This window comes from Hyla sarda, chromosome 2, assembly GCF_029499605.1.
Source record: "Hyla sarda isolate aHylSar1 chromosome 2, aHylSar1.hap1, whole genome shotgun sequence".
In the NCBI taxonomy this organism is placed as follows: domain Eukaryota; kingdom Metazoa; phylum Chordata; class Amphibia; order Anura; family Hylidae; genus Hyla; species Hyla sarda.
In genome coordinates, this window is record NC_079190.1 from 202,670,818 (window position 1) to 202,690,275 (window position 19,458).

Genomic DNA, 19,458 nt, shown 5'->3' on the forward strand with positions numbered 1-19,458 from the left:
CAAAGGAAAGTATTTTCTTTTTGGAATGCAGAGCTCTCTGCTGACATCACAAGCTAAGTGCTCTCTGCTGACATCTCTGTCCATTTTAAGAACTGTCTAGAGTAGGAGAAAATCCCCATAGCAAACATATGCTGCTCTGGACAGTTCCTAAAATGGACAGAGATGTCAGCAGAGAGCACTGTGTTCCATAAAGAAAATAATTGCTGTAGTATTCAGCAGCTTATAAGTACTGGAAGGATTAAGATTTTTAATAGAAGTAATTTACAAGTTTTCCAGCAGAGTAAACCTTTAAGCTAGGCTCTATCAATCTCTGAGCCACGGACCGGACTACAGGAGAGGTAAGCCCTCCAACTACCTCAGCATTTTTCAACTTTTATTTTACACTTTTTATGTCCACATAGGGGACTATAAATAGCAATCCTTTGATTGCTAATACTGTTTAGTGCTATGTATAGGACACAGCACTGATCAGTATTATCGGTCATCTTCTGCTCTGGTCTGCTCGATCCAGACCAGAGTAGAAGACCCAGGGAGACGGCCGGAGCCAGATGAGGGGACCTCCGGCCGCCATGCTGGATGATCGGATCGCCGCGGCATCACTGCGGGTGAGCCGATCATCCATTCAAAGAACCACACTGCCACAGATACCGTGATCTGTATTGATCACGGCATCTGAGGGGTTAATGGCATTGAAGGGGTGGAGCCGTGACATCACACGGGGCGGAGCCATGACATCACTATGCTCCGTCCCTGTGATCGCTCCAGGGGCTGATGCTAACGGGGTGCGGTGTGGAAGATCACGGGGGTCCCCAGCGGCGGGGGTCCCCAGCGGCGGGACGCCCGCGGTCAGGCATCTTATCCCCTATCCTTTGGATAGGGGATAAGATGTCTTAGCGCAGGAGTACCCCTTTAAGGGGTTAAAATACTTTCAAAGAAATAACATGTTTTATGGTCTATTCACACTGGCTTTGATTTATCAATCTACATTTGGACAGACACTGTCTGGTTTTTCCATAACCAATCACATCTTAGCTTGGTTGGTTGCTATGAGAAACCAGACAGTATCTGCCCTCAAGTGGATTGATAAATATGGGCCACTCAGCACGCTGTGTTTGCCAACTTTGGATATGTTTGACACACTGGGATCTTTCCAAGTGTAGGTGCCAGACACATCAAAAAGTTATGTTCTAAAGTGAAACAAACAAATACATTAATGAAGCACAGACTTACCAATTTTTGACCAATAAGGCCTTCAAGAAGATCCAAAAGTCTTCTTCCATCTTGAAGTTCACTAAATAGATCTTCAATTGGCTGTTTCCCGAACTGCAAAGTAAAACGAAATTCAAATTTTAGATAAATGTATACTATAAAATGAAAACACAATTTTATTATTATTATTATTATTATTATTATTATTAGATCTGGTCTGGGCATGTCACATGCAAAAATATTTAGAGCATAAACTACATAAAAGACTTTTGAAACAATTATGCTCCAAATGCTCCTGTTTCACTTTTTCAAATATTATTCTATAGGGATGTAGTACAGTTAACATAGCTGTAGTGCGGTCACCAAATGCAAATACATACCATGTCTTACTGTTAATTATGCCACATCTTTACTTATCATCTTCTTAGCTCCAAAAATACATGCATTATACAATAAACCTTTCAAAATAAAACTGAAAAAATGTTTTACATTTTAGAGTTGTCTTGTTTGCAAACTCAATTGTTTTTTGTGCCTCAAAATACATTGTGTGGACAAAGTCTTAGACTTAATTTCCCAAAAAAAGAGCTTTTAAGTGGTACTCTGGTGAAAAAAAAAAAAAAAATTTCCATATCCACTTGTGCCAGAAAATTATTTATTACTTCTATTAAAAATATATTGGAAAAAAATCCTTCCAATATTTATCAGCTGCTGTATGCTCCAGAAAAAGTTGAGCTATTTTCTGTCTGACCACAATGCTCTCTGCTGACACCTCTGTCCATGTCAGGAACTGTCCAGAGAAGGAGCGAGTCCCCATAGCAAACCTATCCTGCTCTGGACAGTTCCTGACAGATATGTCAGCAGGGAGCTCTGTGGTCAGACAGAAAATAATAACTCAACTTCCTGTGGAGCATACAACAGCTGATAATTTCTGTAAGGATTAAGATTTTTTTAATACAAGTAATTTACAAATCTCTTCAACTTTCTAGAGCCAGTTGTTATGAAAAGAAAAATGTTTTCCACTGGATTACCCCTTTAATGCAAATGTTTTAGATGAGGCAATGCACCAGAACAAAGAATTTTAGATGAGACAACAAACCAGAATGCATCTACACCCAGATCATTTAGAAAAATGAAACCGAGGAAAAAGAGGACCCATCTGCAGACATCACTGTTTTGAGGTTGTTTCCACATGGTGTTCTGGCTTAGCTTGTGAGAGACCTGTTGACTAGGTAGAATGGGTAGGATTCCTTCCTTGAGAAGAAACCATTAGTGGTGTGTATAGCTTCAAAGATGATTAGCACTCCACAGGGCATTCTGGAAATGTCCAGTGGAGTGCTAATGGCCTTTAAAGTGTCACACACCAGTAATGGTGTCACCTCAAGGTCAAATATTGGGCATTTACATTCCTCAAGGAATTGCTCTTGTAAAGCTGGCTAACCTACCTATATTAAATAATGATCAAATTACGATTTTAAAAGTTCCAATAACCAAAAAAAAAGTGTCCTTATATAAAATCTTTTAATTTACCCCTGTCCCAGAAGGCATTGAAAATAAATACTATAAGCATCCTAGTGCTCAATTTTTCTCACATTTTCACATGTTATTTAACAATATGTTCATGAAAAATCTCAGATTCAGTGACCATTAAATACACCAATTAAATTGTAATATCTTTGCCAAAACACCAGCAACATGTTTGCATACTATGTTCCCTGAATGATTGGCATCTTCACAAATATGATTTGTCCATTGAAAATCAGTAATCTTTGTTATAAGAAAAATGTTTACTAACATAACATACAGGAGATGCAAACAAATTATTTAAAGGGCCCTCTGACGTCAAGAAACAAAATATATGCAAAAGCATCCAACATTGCTTACTCGTCTGGGTGGATCTGTAGTGCTATTTCAGATAATAACTGTACTTTATTGCTGAGCAGTTGCTCAGTACTACAATTCCTAGAATGTTTTGCTTTTCCTACCACCTTGCCCACCCTACTCCATTAGCACATTTGATAATTCCCTGTGCACAGCTTCTACAGTACATTGCTCTACAAAGCCAGGCGACTTAGTAAGCCTCCATCTGCTAGTGTATTCAGCCTGCTCCTCTGCCTGTGACTTTGTTCAGGACAAGGCAGCATACTGTAAATACACCACATTCTTTCCTAATAAATAAACATATATCTGATATGCTTGAGATCAGAGAAGCAATACAGACAAGCCACCTAAAACAGCAGGGGATGATGCATCATCTCAGGAAGGAGGAGCCAGGGAGCTTCTGAGACACTGACACAACTTCCTGTTGAGGGTGATTAAAGCAAAAGTATGCTAAATCAAATACAATAATTTTATGTAAATACAATTTTCTGACACCGTAATAACCTTTTACATGGATTCCTAAATTTGGGTATTTTGGTAATTAGCTTTTTGACACTATGCAATCAAATTCTACTAACTTTATAATCTGGTAAATGGCTTCCTTATAAATGGTGATACATGCCAAGAATATCCCTTACCCCATCTTACTTTTTAATTTCACATTGTTAGGTTAACAGAAAAATGTCATTTCCAAGAAAATAAAGATCTTGGCATTTGCAGATGATTTTTTGTAGCAAACCCCACTGTTGCTCACTTCCTCTGCTGACGACATGTTATTTGATCCTCACTGCCTATGCAAATTGATTCTTTTCTCATTTAGCCACACCCTGTTTTATCAGCAAGTAAAGGTAATTGACTCTGCTCCTGGATCTATTCAGCAGTTCCTATTGGTTTATGTGGATCTTCTATGTCATCTCATTCTTTGCTTGAGTGCCAGTGAAGCATTACTTATGTTTTGGTCATTCCCAGATTCTGTATTCTGTGGATTGTACCTCTGCTACCCATAATTCCTCATTTTATTCTAGGTCTAATTTAATGTCTGTTTCCAAGTTGCCTTGTTGTCTACACTCATCAGTCATGTGTCTCTGCTTTTTGGTCCTATATCAAAACCTACAGGCTAATATCTATATGGCATCTCCCAGAAGAAATGTTGTTGGAAATTAGAGAAAATCCTTTATTATCTTTTACCGCTTTGACTTGACATCAGATGATAAAACTAAGTAAGCTCCAAACATATTTTATTGAACTTGATTTTTATTTTTAAAGCAACAGAGATGTTAGGCTGGGTTCACATGTGTCCGGCATCCAGCATAGGTGAACTCAGCCTAGATCTCGAAGCAACATATGCCATGACTGATGACAATGTGCATCAGTTGTCATCAGTTGTATGGCATCTGGCGTCAATTGTTCATGGATGCCAGACAGGGGAAAGCAGCAAGCTGCATTCTCCTGTCCAGTGCTGTTTGGCATCAAAATTGAGATGCTGGATGATTGTGAACGGTCCCATTCAAATGAATGGAATAAGTTCTAGCATCAGTTTCCCTCTGGTGCACGCCGAAGGGAAACTATGCCAGATGCCGGACATATGTGAACCCAGCCTACCTCACTGATCCATTTGCTTCTTGATTCTAGAGCCCTTGATAGTTTCTATAATGTGGCATGGTATTAAATATTATGGGATCACTTATTATTAATCAGACATTATACTAGCCCACATGCTATAGTTGCAACATAGCACTTGCTCCAGGGACACAATAATATTGCTCTTCTCCCGACAAGGGGAAGTACATGCCATCTTATCTACTGAGGAAGACATGGACACTCTCCATGCTTTGGGATACCTAGATGGCGATCCAGCTACATTTCGTCCAACGGAGCCGGACTACGGCTCAGACCCTGCTTGAATGGTCTGATTCAGTAAGATATACCCACTGATCACATTATAGTGCCACGTAGCTGAGTATATTTTCTGTATTCCTTTAACTTCACCAGCCTCCCTAGTTCTGGTGACACCTTCTGTAGCCACTGGCAGGTTATACTAGTGTCTTTCTATCTAGTGAGACTTTTCTGACTGCTTAGATATAATTCTTTGATCTGTTTTATGTTCTGTTTTCTTATTACCACGCTGGCTGTAGATACTTTTCTGGGGTGCCACACCCTTTCCTTGTCTATCCCTCTTGTGTTTTCCTATTGTGCCCTCCTGGTGTGTGTTCTGTCTGTACCTACCCCAAGTCTTGTGCTACCTCACAACTTTATTTTCTTACCTCAGTCCACCCCTCCTCAAGTAGAACATAACGTATATCTTGTTTGCTCTGTGAATATGGGGATTTACATTGTTTTGTTAAATGTTAATGGCTTAAATAGGCCATTCATACATCACTTAATACGGTGAGAATTGGAAAGGAAAACGTCACTATAGCATTTGTACAAGAGACGCATCTATCCTCCAATAACACGCCTAGTCTACGACATAGGAAATACAATACTGTGATTTACTCTACCTACTTAAAGAAAAAGCGAGTTGCAAAAGCATTTGGTAATGCAGTGGCACTTGAAATACTTCAACAAATTGTTGACCCAATGAGTTGCTATATAATTTTAATTAGCAAAGTGGATGGAGTGACTTACACTATCGGAAACCTATATGCTCCAAATCGCAGGCAAGGCAAATTCCACGTTAATCCACCAACATCGCCTAGGGGAATTCATAGTTTGTGGAGAATTCATTCTCCAACCCTGCCATGAATCTGTTTGACCAGTCGTCCCGATGATCCTTTTATTTACAAGGCCTTTTGCACACCCATGATCTTTATGATGCATGGAGGCTTCAACATGCTGCTTAATGTGATTATTCATATTATTCTCCAAGATTTAAGTCTTTTTCGAGAATTGATATTGTTACGCCGAGCGCTCCGGGTCCCTCTCCTCCCCGGAGCGCTAGCAGTGTTCTGCTCACAGCGCCCCGGTCAGACTCACTGACCGAGAGCACTGCTCTGATTCCCCCGGCGGGGATGCGATCCGCATGGCGGGATGTGCCTGCCCGCGGGTCGCATCCCGTTCTGTTTACCTGCCCTGTCCCCCACCTGCTCAGTCCCGGCGGGTGCGGTCCCGCTCTCTAGGGTGAGCGTGCGCCGGGTCTCTCAGATTTAAAGGGCCAGTACACATTAAGTGGTGTCTGGCCCAATCAGTTCTAATCACTCCTACAATATATAAACTCACTTCCCCTTCCTGTCCTCGCCGGATCTTGTTGCCTTGTGCCAGTGAAAGCGTTTATTGTGATCCTATTGCCTGTGTATCCAGACCCTTTGCCGTTGCCCCTGACTACGAACCATTGCCGCCTGCCCTGACCTTCTGCTACGTCTGACCTTGCCTAGCCTTCTCCTTGTGTACCGTGCCTGTCTCAGCTGCCAGAGAGGTTGAGTCGCTATCGGGTGGAACGACCTGGAGATTACCTTCCACATGAAGTCCATCTAGCTTTGCAGCGGGCTCTGGTGAATACCAGTAATCCCTTAGACTCCGTTCCCTTGGTACGGCCCACGTCATCGCCTCTCTGGCACAGAGGATCCACTATCCGTGTCCTCCCCGCATACCAGTCCGGATCCTGACAGATATGATACTTACAAGCAAAGGCCTTCTTGATAGAATGACCAAAACAGGCATAGGGGAGCTGACCTGGACTTTATTTGGAGGGAAAACTCCAATATCATAGCCAACACTGAGTATTCCCAATGCATAGAATCGACCCTTCTAAATTACTTTCAAGCTAATGCTACCCCAGATATTAACAACTTGACACTTTGGCTAGCTCACAAAGCAGTAATTTGGGGCAAATTTATACAAATTGGGACAACACTTAAGCAACAGCGTACTCAACAGGTAAAAAACTCACGCATAGCTGCCCTTGAAGCATTGTAGAAATCCACCCCCTCCATAGAGGGTGCGGATAAGCTTCACAGAGAGCGCCTTCACTAACGTAAACTTCTACTTTATTAGTATGAAAAAGTTCTTACCAAGTCTAAACTCAAGTACTATGTGCATGATAATAAAACGGGTTCCATACTAGCGAAAAAACTTGCACCTTATTTTGCAAAAAGTTGCATACCCATGTTATACCACTCCCAATATAAGGAGCCTACCCTTTCACCAAGAGGCTTAGCAGCGTTCAAAATGATGCTGCTCCGCAAACTACTTTACCTATTCTGAGCTAACCCAATAGTGTTACCACAATCCTTTGATCAGGAGTTGAACGGTCAAGTTGGATAGTTTATATGTGGGGAAAGCGAGGGAGAATCACTAGAGGAACTATGACACTTCACAAACAATTAGAGAGTTTAGGGCTACCTCACATTGAAGACTACCATAGTGCATGTTAACTCGACCAGCTAAAGTATTGGTGGACTAATGCCCATAGCAAATTGCGTGTGAAACTTGAGACAAATTGTTCTAATCCTTTAACTCTACCCTCTAGACTACTTCTCCATACTGCAGGTAAGGTCCCTCCTAAAACTCATCTTTTGGCTATCTCCTCCTCAGATAAAATATGGGGTAAAGTACTGAAACAACCATTCCCTCAATCTCAATGTCCCTTGTAGAATATTCATTTGGAATATATCGAACACCACATACCCGACCTAGACTTAGCTTCCTGGCATGCACATTGAATGTCCTCAGCCAAAGCCTCAGTAGATGACAATGGCTCTATTAATTTCCTATCCTCACAAAAACAGTTGGATCTGCTAAAGGCTGACTTTTATAAATGCCTCCAAATCAGAAGTCTACTGACGCCTAGCTTTAGAGAACACACCTTACCAGTATTTTTGTACTTTAACAATATTTCAGTGACTAGGGAAGGTATCTTCTTCTTCAATATTCTATCAAACCAATCGACTGCCACAAAATTCCATTATATGCATAAATGGGAGAATGACTTACAGGATGTGCTTCCCCTAAAAGTGTAGCTTAAAGCCTTCCACTCTGTACAACAAATGTTTAGAGCTACCAATCATCAAGAAGATATCATGAAAACCATGTGCAGATGGTACTTTACTCCCTCCAGAATCCATCTCTTAAACCCGGAGTGTTCTAACCTTTGTTGGCGAGAATGTGGGATGGTAGGTACATTGTACCACACTTTGTGGTGTTGTCCAGCTCTTGCTCCCTTGTGGAATGGAGTGCAACTCCTGATCAATAGGCTACTGACACATAGATCTTTTCCAAAACTGCATTGCTCCTTGTGGACTTGGATAAGTACCCAAATGACATACAGACCCCAATAGCACACCTATTTATGGCCTCTAAACTATTAATTACTAAAAAATGGAAATCAGTAAAAGTTCCTACACTGTGTGAGGTTGCTAACCTAGTAAACCTCAATTGTGCCTACGAAAAATGATTTGCCTTAGCTCAGGGGTCTTACAAGAAATTTCAGGCCCAATGGAAGTCTTGAATGTCCAGCCCACACTACTCCGCTTAACCCTACTGTGTTTTCCTTTCCCACTCTGAATATTTGTATGTCTTTTTACTCCCCCCTTGTCCAGAAATGACCCTTTACCCCTCACGGCACCCTTGACCTGGTTACTGTCCATTGATATCTGTAAATCTTTTATTAAAATTTTAAACATAACAATAAATAAGTACAAAACATAAACATACCATATCTAACAGAACATATCAATATAATGAATCATAAAACCAACACCATAGCATAAAATCCATTGATACTGTAACCAACATATATGTCTTTTATATGATGTTTCCCTAGCCTCCAATAGAGCCTTTTAGTGGTTCTTTATTAATGTCTCTTAGTTAGGGCTCCTCCACCTGTATTACATTAGCTGGCTATAATTTTATCCTCCGGCTTAAGTGTGTATGCAGGGTAAGCTGTCATACCAATTCAGTTTCCTGAGACTGTTGTTCATTTAGTCTATAAACGTAGATACAAATGAGAATGTTATTAATGTTGATAGAGAATATTTTTCTTATGCTCTTTAGATTTTCTGTATGTTTCTCAAAATTTTGGTTCGACAAACCTGCATGTGTGTATTTTCATGTCCATTTGTGTATTCCATTTTGAACTGCCTGTTCACTTGTTTTAAAATGTGAAAAATAAAAAAAATATTTCAAATTGTAATAAGGCACATGGGAGGTCCTACTCAGTGATTGACGGATCTCACTATGTGCACACTTATACACAGATAGATGTCAATCTCATTGCCTACCATCCACAGGATATGTTATAAATATCCCTAGATGTGGTTTCTACCAATGTTTACATTGTTTCCTGCCCTCCTGGGGCCTGGCTCTTGTTGCTGGATGCTAACAAATACTGCAAAGCCAGCTGCTTCACATAGGATGACTTGCAATTCACAGTGCTGTTTACACAACTCCTCCAAAAAAATCATAGGGAGGTACGCAAATTGTGTAAAACAGCCAGTTTGGCTTTTTTCAGATTTTTAACCACCCTCAGCAGCCACAAGCAGGCAAGAGGAGGCTGGAATATCCTCCTTCCTCAAAGCAAAAACTACTGTTACTATGGCACCGGGCAAGGCTTTGCATGTTGAGCTCTAGTCAGGAACTACCAATCAGCAGATTAGGCAGGGTATTTTGATGGCAGCCTTCTGGCTGTGCTCTTGATTTCAGTTTTGTCCGGATTTAGTTCTGTTTTGCTATCAGTCCTTTCTGTTTCAGTGTTGACTTTGGTTTTGCCATGGTCCTGTAGTTCTGAATACCCAAACCTATATCCTGACTTGTATTCCCTTTTGTGTTTTGTAATCCGCCATAGTATATATCCTGATCCATTGCTTCTTTCTTTGCACCTTTGCCTGGTGTGTCCCTGTGTTTATTTATTATTTTTTTGTGATCCTATAATAGTGTATCCTTATCTGTATAATTTTGCCTTATACAGTTATACAGATAAAGTTATCTGTTCACTTGCCTTCATTCCTGGTAAACCTGCTGCTGTATCTTTCTGTCATTACTCTCATACCTGTCATGCATTGCTTTGGTCCTGAAGCCGTTCTCTGAAGCCAGTTCTCTATAATCTTGCTGTTATATCTTCCTGATATCTGCTTTTTACTACTTTGCATTCCTGAAATACTGGTTCCCTGTATCTTTGTCATAGCTTGTTAACTCTTTCTATCCTTACCTGTTTCCCTGACCTCCATATAGTTTTTTTTTGTTATTGATGAGTAGTCTCCAATGTAAAATATTTTACTGTTTCCCATGTGATGTTTGATGTATTTTCAGTAGTCCACATATACGTCAAAGATCTTCAAATACCAAACTTTAACTGCTTGTCAATACCACTTAATGCTCTATGTGTCACTTATAACAGTTATTATATTTTATTGTGCCAAATAGTAATAAAGCCATTAAAATTGATATTTGTGCATGAATTCCTAAAGCATTAGTCTTTACCAACTACAAGTAGGAAGAAGCAATGCATTCATTCTTATTTTTTATTTTTTTTACAAATAATTTCTTTGAAAGAGTCATTTGTGTTACAATGTCTCTTTCATGAATACAGAATAAAATTATATCCAAATGAGCCATTTCAAATAAGAAAATTTGAAAGAAAAAAAAAATAGCTAAAATGGAAAACTCCAAGGTTATTATTGCTTGATATATTTTCAACATGTGGTATGTGATCACAGTATTAAATGTTTAACAATACTGCAATGTTTCTCATTCACAGGCAAGCTATGAAATCGTTGTTATTCCGCCTAAGTAAAAATCACTTTCTTGAAGAGTCATCACTACTGAGCACAAAATTTGCTGTCAATCAACTAGATTATAATTACAATAATGAATGCCTTATAGAGGATTGCTAAAAATACTTCAGCATCTGAAGAGCTCAAAGGAAAACTGAGCAAGCATTACAACAATATTCCAGAATGCTATTAGCTACGATTCATAAATTGCTAGTAGAAAAATCTAATATTTGCTAGCTACCACATTTATCAATACAAGATAAAGAGTCTATAGGGCAGATTTACTAAAGCCAGTGTGTCAGAATTCTAAATTGTACTGCACCAAAAAAAAAAAAAAAATGGAGATGCTATATGCCACATTTATTATCTATTTTAGACACTTTTGACATTTCCAAGTTACTTTTCAGAGGTATAAAAAAAAGGTGGCTTGACTGTTGATGCCTTTCATTAACCCTTCAGATGCCATGATCAGTACTAACCACGGCATCTGTGACAATACAATGGCTCTGATGGCAGATCAGTTCACCTGCAGCATGACCATGAAGATCTAATGAGCCAAGGCGGCAGTCCCCGCACCTGTCTCTGCCACTCTCACAGGGTCTTCTATGCTGGTATGCCATAGTTGATTATACTGATCAGGGTTATGTCTATAAATAATAATAAAATAAAAAAATGTAATTGACCCTTTCTTGCACCCCCCCCCAAAAAAAAAAAATTATAAAAATAATAATAATGATAAACATATTTGGTATTAATCACACAAAAAAACAAGCCCTCATATGGGTGGATATAAATAACAAAGAGTTATGGCTCTTTTAGATGGCAAGGAAGAAAAAACTAAAATGCAGAAATTAAATTGGCTGTGTATGTAACACAAAAATGGGCTGTGTTCTTAAAGGGTTGAATGTGCCAAATTTATTATTGGCCTCTGTAATTTATTGGTGCTAATGTTAGCCGACCATTACTTGAGATGAAAAAAAAAGTAACAAATATCTACGAATTTTCAATGTTTCACCTTTGCTGCGTTTGGATGGATGTCTGCGACCCCCCCCCCCCCCATGTTATAAAGTGTAATTGTCACGGAAATACATATTTACCAACCAAAACCGGAAAACCAGCCTAATGAGTAGCATCCAAAACAAATAGGTAATTTTGCATTCAGAATTTTTTGGGAGCAAAAAAAAAAAAACAGAAGCAGATCCAGCTGAAAGGAGAAATATAACAAGTCTTTCTTTTATATCCCCCATTTCTTATTAATACATTTTTGTTTTCATTTCTGTCTAAAAAAATTATTAAATAAAAAAAATCTGGATTAAAAACTGCCACTTTGGGATTTGGCTCAATAATCTAAATGAAAAGTAGCCTGAACAGGCTGTGTAAGAACATTATTTATACTTTTCTGCACTTTGTTCTTTGTTCTTTTGTTCTTTCTTTGTTATTTTTTTTATTAAACATTTAAGCAAGGATATGAGCAAATAGTCAGTTTTTCCAGCCCTTAACACTTCAGGTACTTCGAAACGCCTCTTTGGCACCATAGAGTAAAATCCTTTTTCTATGTTATAGAAGCATAAACAGGTCCATGAAAGAAGTCAAGTGTATTTTAGCCCTAAACAATTACCAGTGCCAACGGTTTGTGCATGTGGCAGTCTCTATCAGTGCTTACACGACAGAGTCTCCCTTTATGTATTGTATATTCTAAGGCTAAAATGCATTTAAATAACCATAAGGGGTGGCTCACAATTGTCAGTGCTATCTGCACAGTGACCAGTGAGTATCTTTTGAGTGACCAGGGTATGAGGAGTCCTGCAGTTCGCGATTACTGCTGCCAGTCAGCAGCTAAATAAAGATTCAACAAAAATATCATTTTATATATAAAACAATAAATTGATGAAAAATAAATTTTAAAAAAAGTTTTCTCCAGAATACTTGTTTAAACTGTCTAATCTAAGTTTCAATTATCTAAAGCACAATTTTAGTAAATATAGGCTATTCATTTTAACCTGCATTACCCTGGTCAACTATTTCGGCCTGGCTTAGATGTGTGTTTCTAGCCTAAGCAATGTTTATGGACATAACTTGTGTTTGTAGTAAAGATGAGAACCTGTGGAAATACAGTGATGGCTTTTTATTACTTACCTGGTTGGTTTTCTACCCAATAATACTTGCTGGATAACTGTATTTCACCTTGATAAAGTTTAGTTTAACTATAAGCCTCGGGTCTTTATGATAATCTTAGTCCTTACACAGTAAACCTCTTTGTTTGTGTCTTTGTATACATTATTTTGCGGCATACACAGAAGTGTCATCACTGTAAGCCAGAGAACAGCCTATTAATAGGTCTACACTGAAAAGTAATTGCACCAACTTGTAAGCTTGTTATATCTGCGGCTATTTAAACTCATATTGCCCATGAACATCGGTTGAGTTTGCATATTATTCTAAGCATGCTTTTCACTTTTTTAATAAACAAATTTTCACACTTCAGTGCTCCTGGCTGGTATTATAGTCCTTCTTTCAATTTCTTTATGGTTTGAATGATTGCTGCTTATGCTTCCCTCCAGCTAACACCTAGGAATTTGTTGAATAACAGAGACTTAGAGCACTGGAGATTTTATAGGTAATGCATAAAAGTACTAGATATGACAATATACATTTTAGGAAGATAAAACCACCAGAAGCAAAGAGAAGCACATTTGTAACAGCCATCAATTGGTGTCTCTTGACATTTGTTTTCAATGACTTTCTGTATTCAAAGATTTCACCCACGTACATATGAACATTTATGGACATACAGTATTTACTGTTACACTTTGTATCATAATAGTACCTAGTAATAAAAGCATTTAGAATCATAGCAATAATATTAAAATTGTTGCTCAATACATTTGTTAAAGTAACAGTAACTGTAAATTGCTTGTGTTACTTTCTTGCTGTTTTACTGCTGACATGCCAAATGTGCCACCAATCGCTTGTCTCTTGAATCAGCCACATGTGGTCTGCTGCTGTGTGACCTCCAGATGTCTGTCTGGTTCATCCAGTCTTGGTCCAATCTAGAATCCAGTCAGAAGACGGCTAAAGCTGTCACTTGGAGTGGGGCTGGGAAAGCTCTCTGGAGAGTGGACACTAATCCTGAGGAATCACCCCCTTGGCATGTGCACAAGAAAAAACAAATTTTGTTGGACCTGCAACATTTAAAACTTGAACTTTAGATATGTTAAAATTGTCAGCAGTTTTGAGGGAGATTGACAGATTCCCTTTAAAAACACCTTTGTGTAAGTCAAAAACATCTCTTTACCAGTGTTTGGACCAAAAAGTGTATTCTTCCTCTTACACAGAAATCTTTTTGTTCTTTTGTAGATGGTGATCTCCTCTGACTTACAAATGTGCACATTTGAAATACTCATGCTTGTATGTTTATTTCAATAGAGAGAGGGATACAGGCAGCTGCCAGACAATTCTGGCAGTGGCTTATATTCCAGGGAAAACAATCATGTTGAAGATCAATCATGTAAAAAACAACATGCCCAATGATTCTTTCCTATAGAGCCTGCCATCAGGGTACTGAGGGTCTGCCAGTGTCTAGTAAGTATGACCAATGTTACAGCTTACAAATGAGTGTGAAGGTCCCTGTCTTTCTAACATATCCACATATTGATATTAAACATATTGTGGTAAAAACTCAACAGGTAAAGATGCATCAAGCAGATTGAAAAATTAGGAAAACATGTATTTTACTCTATCTTTCTGTCAGACAGGCCCAAAATACGCATAGTAATGGATTGAGTAACAGTGAAATGATCCTATTAAGGGCTACTATGGATGACAGCTTTGTTATTGATCATGAGATCAGGTAGGAAGTAATTCTATCTTGCAACTGTCAAAATGTAAAGGCACCAAAAGAAGAATACAGAAAGTGAATAGAGAATAGATAATGTATGCTACTTTATGCAAACATTACATTTCTGTTACTGGTCATGAGCTGAGCTACGATACAGTTTTACTGGTCATGAATGCACACAGATGAATGGCAGCACCTATTGTGAAGACTAAATTAATTGCAGTATAATGATATTGTATGAAAATATGCTGAATGGAATACTGAAAGATTTAAGCTTTGGTGTCAGCAGGATTTTGAGCATGTTGCAGGGATAAAGTATTGCATTTGAAGACTTCCATAGAAGAGAATGGAGGGGCATAGCGGCTTGCATTGCCAGTCATCCAGCATGTAGCGGAGTTCGCTCCATGAACCAAATGACAAGGGTGCTGGCCCAGCGGTGGGATGCCCGCAATCTATCATCATATCCCCTATCCTTTGGATAGAGATAAGATGTTTTCAATGGAGTACCCCTTCAATAGCAAAAGTAAACTGTATAAAATTTGGCACACAGGGCGACTATGTTCCTTTTATGCAAAAGCACAGCTACTCTGCATTAAGTCCTGCCCATAGGTGAGTCACATAATTTAGAAAAAAATTTCCCTTGCAAAAAAATATAATAAAATAGGAACTCAACTTTTTTCTTTTTTTTTTTTTTTTTACTATTTATTACTTGATAAATGTCCTCACCCCCCCCCCCCCACCCTGTGTCATTTGAATTCATAGGGGAAAACACCATAATTATATAAAGGGGATTTTTTAGGCTAAAAAAGAAATGGCCCATGGGGCAGGGAATTGTAGTGTAGAGATGAGAGAATTTTTGAAAAATTTGATTTCGAATTTTATTTTATATGATCCAAATAAATTCACAGCAAATCGATATAATAAAGTGTGTGTGTTTTAACTTTTTTCACTTTTTTTTTCTTTATTTTTATCATTTTTTAAGTATTACTATTACTCCCAGTATGGAACAGACTGTTCCATGATGGGAGTAGTAGTACCTGTACTAATAGATTCCCCCAGGGTTTGAGACCCGTTTCGATCCTCCTATATAATGTATAGACGGGGGCGCCGGACGCTTTTCTGCGCGATCCTTCACTGTTTTCTGCAATGTGAAGTTCTTCACATCACAGATTCATATTTCCCACAGAGAGCTGTGATTGGCCAGAGAAGAGCGTCCGTGCCCCCAGCATCTATACATTATACAGGAGGATCGCAGTGGGTGTCAGGAGTGACACCCGTGGTAATCTGTCCTTTACTGCAGCTACTACTGCTCCCAACACGGAGACCACTCAGCTCCATGCGGATCGCAGTGAGTGTCACTTCTGACACCTGTTGTGATCTGTCTATTAATGCAGGTACTACAGATCCCAGCATGGAGCTGAGTGTGCTCCATGTTGGGAGCAGTAGTACATGCAGTTAAAGCGCAACTGTCACGGATTTTAACTCCCATAAACTATGATGAGAAAGTTGTTAGAAATTACAGTTCAAGCATACCTCTTTAATCGGGATAAAAAATGCTTTTTATGAAAGTCAGCAACCGTCGGATATCCCCTGTATGTCAGCACTGGGACCGCTGTGTGATTGACACACAGGTCCCAGCGCATAGGCCTCTTATTCTTATATGTGGGTGGCGAGTTTTCTACTGTAAAAGAATAAACAGTGTCTGTTCTCCTGTGCACAGCGATGATGCTATGCCGCACGCATCGCATCACCGCTGTGCAATCTAGGAAGACAGGAGAATGGGCAGCAGGCTCATTCTGCTACTGAATTATGCCACGCATAGGGCCTTGGGGACCGAGCGCTTGCTGTGGCCGCCCGCATCGCATCACTACTGCGCACAGTAGAACGGGCCTATAGGGGCCCATGCACTGGGACCTGTGTGTCAATCACACAGCGGTCCCAGCGCTGACATACAGGGGATATCCAACTGTTGCTGGGTTTATTAGCATTTTTTTTAACCTGATTATAGCTGTTAGAAAGCAGCAAAAGGTGTGCTTGAACTGTAATTTTAATAACTTTGTCATCCCAGGGCTAGTTTATGGGGGTTAAAATCCGTGACAGTTGCGCATTAAGGAAAGATCGCCTGGGTGTCACTTCTGACACCAGTTGTGATCTTCCTGTATAATGTATAGATGTGTGCGGCTTCTATGGTCCCCTGCACTGACGTATTTATACACCTATTCATATTTCCCACAGAGAGTTATGATTGGCTGGAACCATCTGGCCAATCACAGCTCTCTGCGGGAAATATGAATCTGTGTTGTGAAGAACTTGACATAGCAGAACATAGTGCAGGATCGTGCAGAAGAGCGTCCACCCGCATCTATACATTATATAGGAGGATTGCAATGAGTGTCAGACCCCGGGGCAATCTGTCTATTAGTACATGTACTACTACTCCCATCATGGAACAGTCTGTTCCATGCTGGGAGTAGTAGTACTACCTAAAAAATGTAAAAAATAAAGGAAAAAAGTGAAAAAAGTTAAAACACACCCACACACTATTAAACACATTATTAAAATACATTACTAATAAAAAGTTTAACAAAATGAATCCTAAAAAAGATTTATTTTTTACATTTAAATGACCCCTTTCTACATTTTTATTAATGTCGGCGACATTTTAAGGTCCCTCACGCCCACATAAATTGATCCCTGTTTGAAAATGTATAAAAATTTTGTTGTAGAAAATAAAAATGTCATAAAATAAATTTTTTTACTGCAAAAACTCAGTGGAACCTTAGCTTTAGAGTAATAAGAAAATGGAGTGAATGAATAAATTGCTTATTTCGAATCGAGTGGAAATTCAGATTCTGTCAGAATTGAATTTTTCAGGAAATTTGGAACAAATTCGGATTTCTTTGATTCACTCATCTCTAAATGGTAGCATAGCTGAAAAAAAATTCTCACCCTTCTACTCATTCCTAGTCTTTTGCTGCTCCAGAATCTCTAACAGAAGTGGGCAATTACATAATTGTACACAATTCATGGGCAAGTGAACGAGATGCTCACAAAAACTATACCTAGAAAAAAAACTACCATATTTTTCGTCCTATAGGACGCACCGGCGTATAAGACGCACCCAATTTATAGGTGCAAAATCTAAAAAAATAAAGATTTTGAACCCAATAGTGGTCTTCAACCTGCGGACCTCCAGATGTTGCAAAACTACAACTCCCAGCATGCCCGGACAGCCAACGGCTGTCCGGGCATGCTGGGAGTTGTAGTTTTGCAACATCTGGAGGTCCGCAGATTGAAGACCACTGCATAGGAGGTAATACTCACGTGTCCCCGCCGCTCCGGACCCGTCACCGCTGCCCTGGATGTCGCTCCATCGCTGTCGCCGTGTCCCCGTCTCTGCTGCCGGCCGGGTATCCTTGCTCTCCGTCGCCGCCATCACGTTGTTACACACGCCGACGCGCGTACGCGACAACGTGATGGCGAGGAAGGAGATCGTCGGCCATACAGGGGATCCCTGAAAGGAGAAGACACCGAGGAGGCAGGTAAGGTCCCTCCCGGTGTCCTGTAAGCACTAACCCGGCTATTCAGTCGGGCTGTTCGGGACCGCCGCGGTGAGATCGCGGCGGTCCCGAACAGCCCGACTGAACAGCCGAGTTAGTGTCACTTTCCCTTCAGACGCGGCGGTCAGCTTTGATCACCGCGTCTGAAGGGTTAATACAGGGCATCACCACGATCGGTGATGTCCTGTATTAGCCACGGGTCCCGGCCGTTGATGGCCACAGGGATCACCGCGATAGGGGTGTATTCGCCGGATAAGACGCACCGACTTCCCCCCCGTTTTGGGGAAGAAAAAGTGCGTCTTATACTGCAAAAAATACGGTAATTTGTTTTTAGTTTAGTTGTCACAGTATTAAACATATTTTTGTATAGAAACAGGAATATACTTTATAAAATACATATGGATTTGAGATGTTATTCAATCTTTTAAGACTTGCCAACTCTTACTTGACATAGAAAAAAATAATGAGCAAATAGAGAAATAGCAAAGGGACTATGCCTGTTACAGAAATCAGTTGGATAAAATCAATTTATTTAAAAGTGCTATTTGCTGTCTGGAAATATGGAATGAGTGGATGAGTGAACAGAAATACTTGCTGTGAAAACAATGGCATTGGATGCCAGGAGGAGAATGCAGGTCACTACAACCTTGGAAGAGTCAGCTCCTTTCAAATGCCAAGGACTAGAAGGCTTATAAAAGGACAAATCAGGAACTCTGTGTACTGCTTAGCATACTGTTCAGCACTATAGATCAAGGTAATATATGTCAGTGCTACCACTTTATAGTTTTTATAACTAAATGCGATTATTTTTACATGATCACTCTCTAGAAAGAATTGCAATGAAGAGCTAATTAAGAGCTTACAGCAATACTTGAATTAGAATATGACAAATTTGACAACTCAATTTTTTTCAATTAGACTAATAAATTAGCTTGTTGGGAAGACTCGTGTCTGTTCACCACATTTATTGCAAAAGAAAATCTTTCACATCTAGTATGAGGGTAATATGTTTGATTATGTGTCATGTAGTGCAAGTTTCATGATTTACCTTTAAAAAAAAATAAACAATTTTTAAACCTTTTCAGATAAGACATAAGTTCTTTCTTGACTATGCTCAGACAGGGGTAAAAAAACAAAAAAAAACAAAAAAAAATACAATATAACTTGAGTACTCACACACATTCAACAATGTCAGGTCCCATTGCTTAGCGTTTCCTATTCTCAGTGTTGACAGAAAAATGTGCCCGCTCAGCTAATCACTGGC

General features: G+C 39.5%; 1 protein-coding gene across 2 annotated transcripts in view; it reads right to left on the reverse strand.

Moving 5' to 3' along the window:
• Nucleotides 1-19,458, reverse strand: part of DMD (dystrophin) — a 2,642,350-nt gene that overhangs the window by 2,210,205 nt on the left and 412,687 nt on the right. For both annotated transcript variants that reach the window (XM_056556147.1, XM_056556148.1), the window contains exon 3: nt 1,231-1,323. In XM_056556147.1, the coding sequence (XP_056412122.1) occupies nt 1,231-1,323 (93 nt within the window). The remainder of the gene's footprint in view (nt 1-1,230; nt 1,324-19,458) is intronic.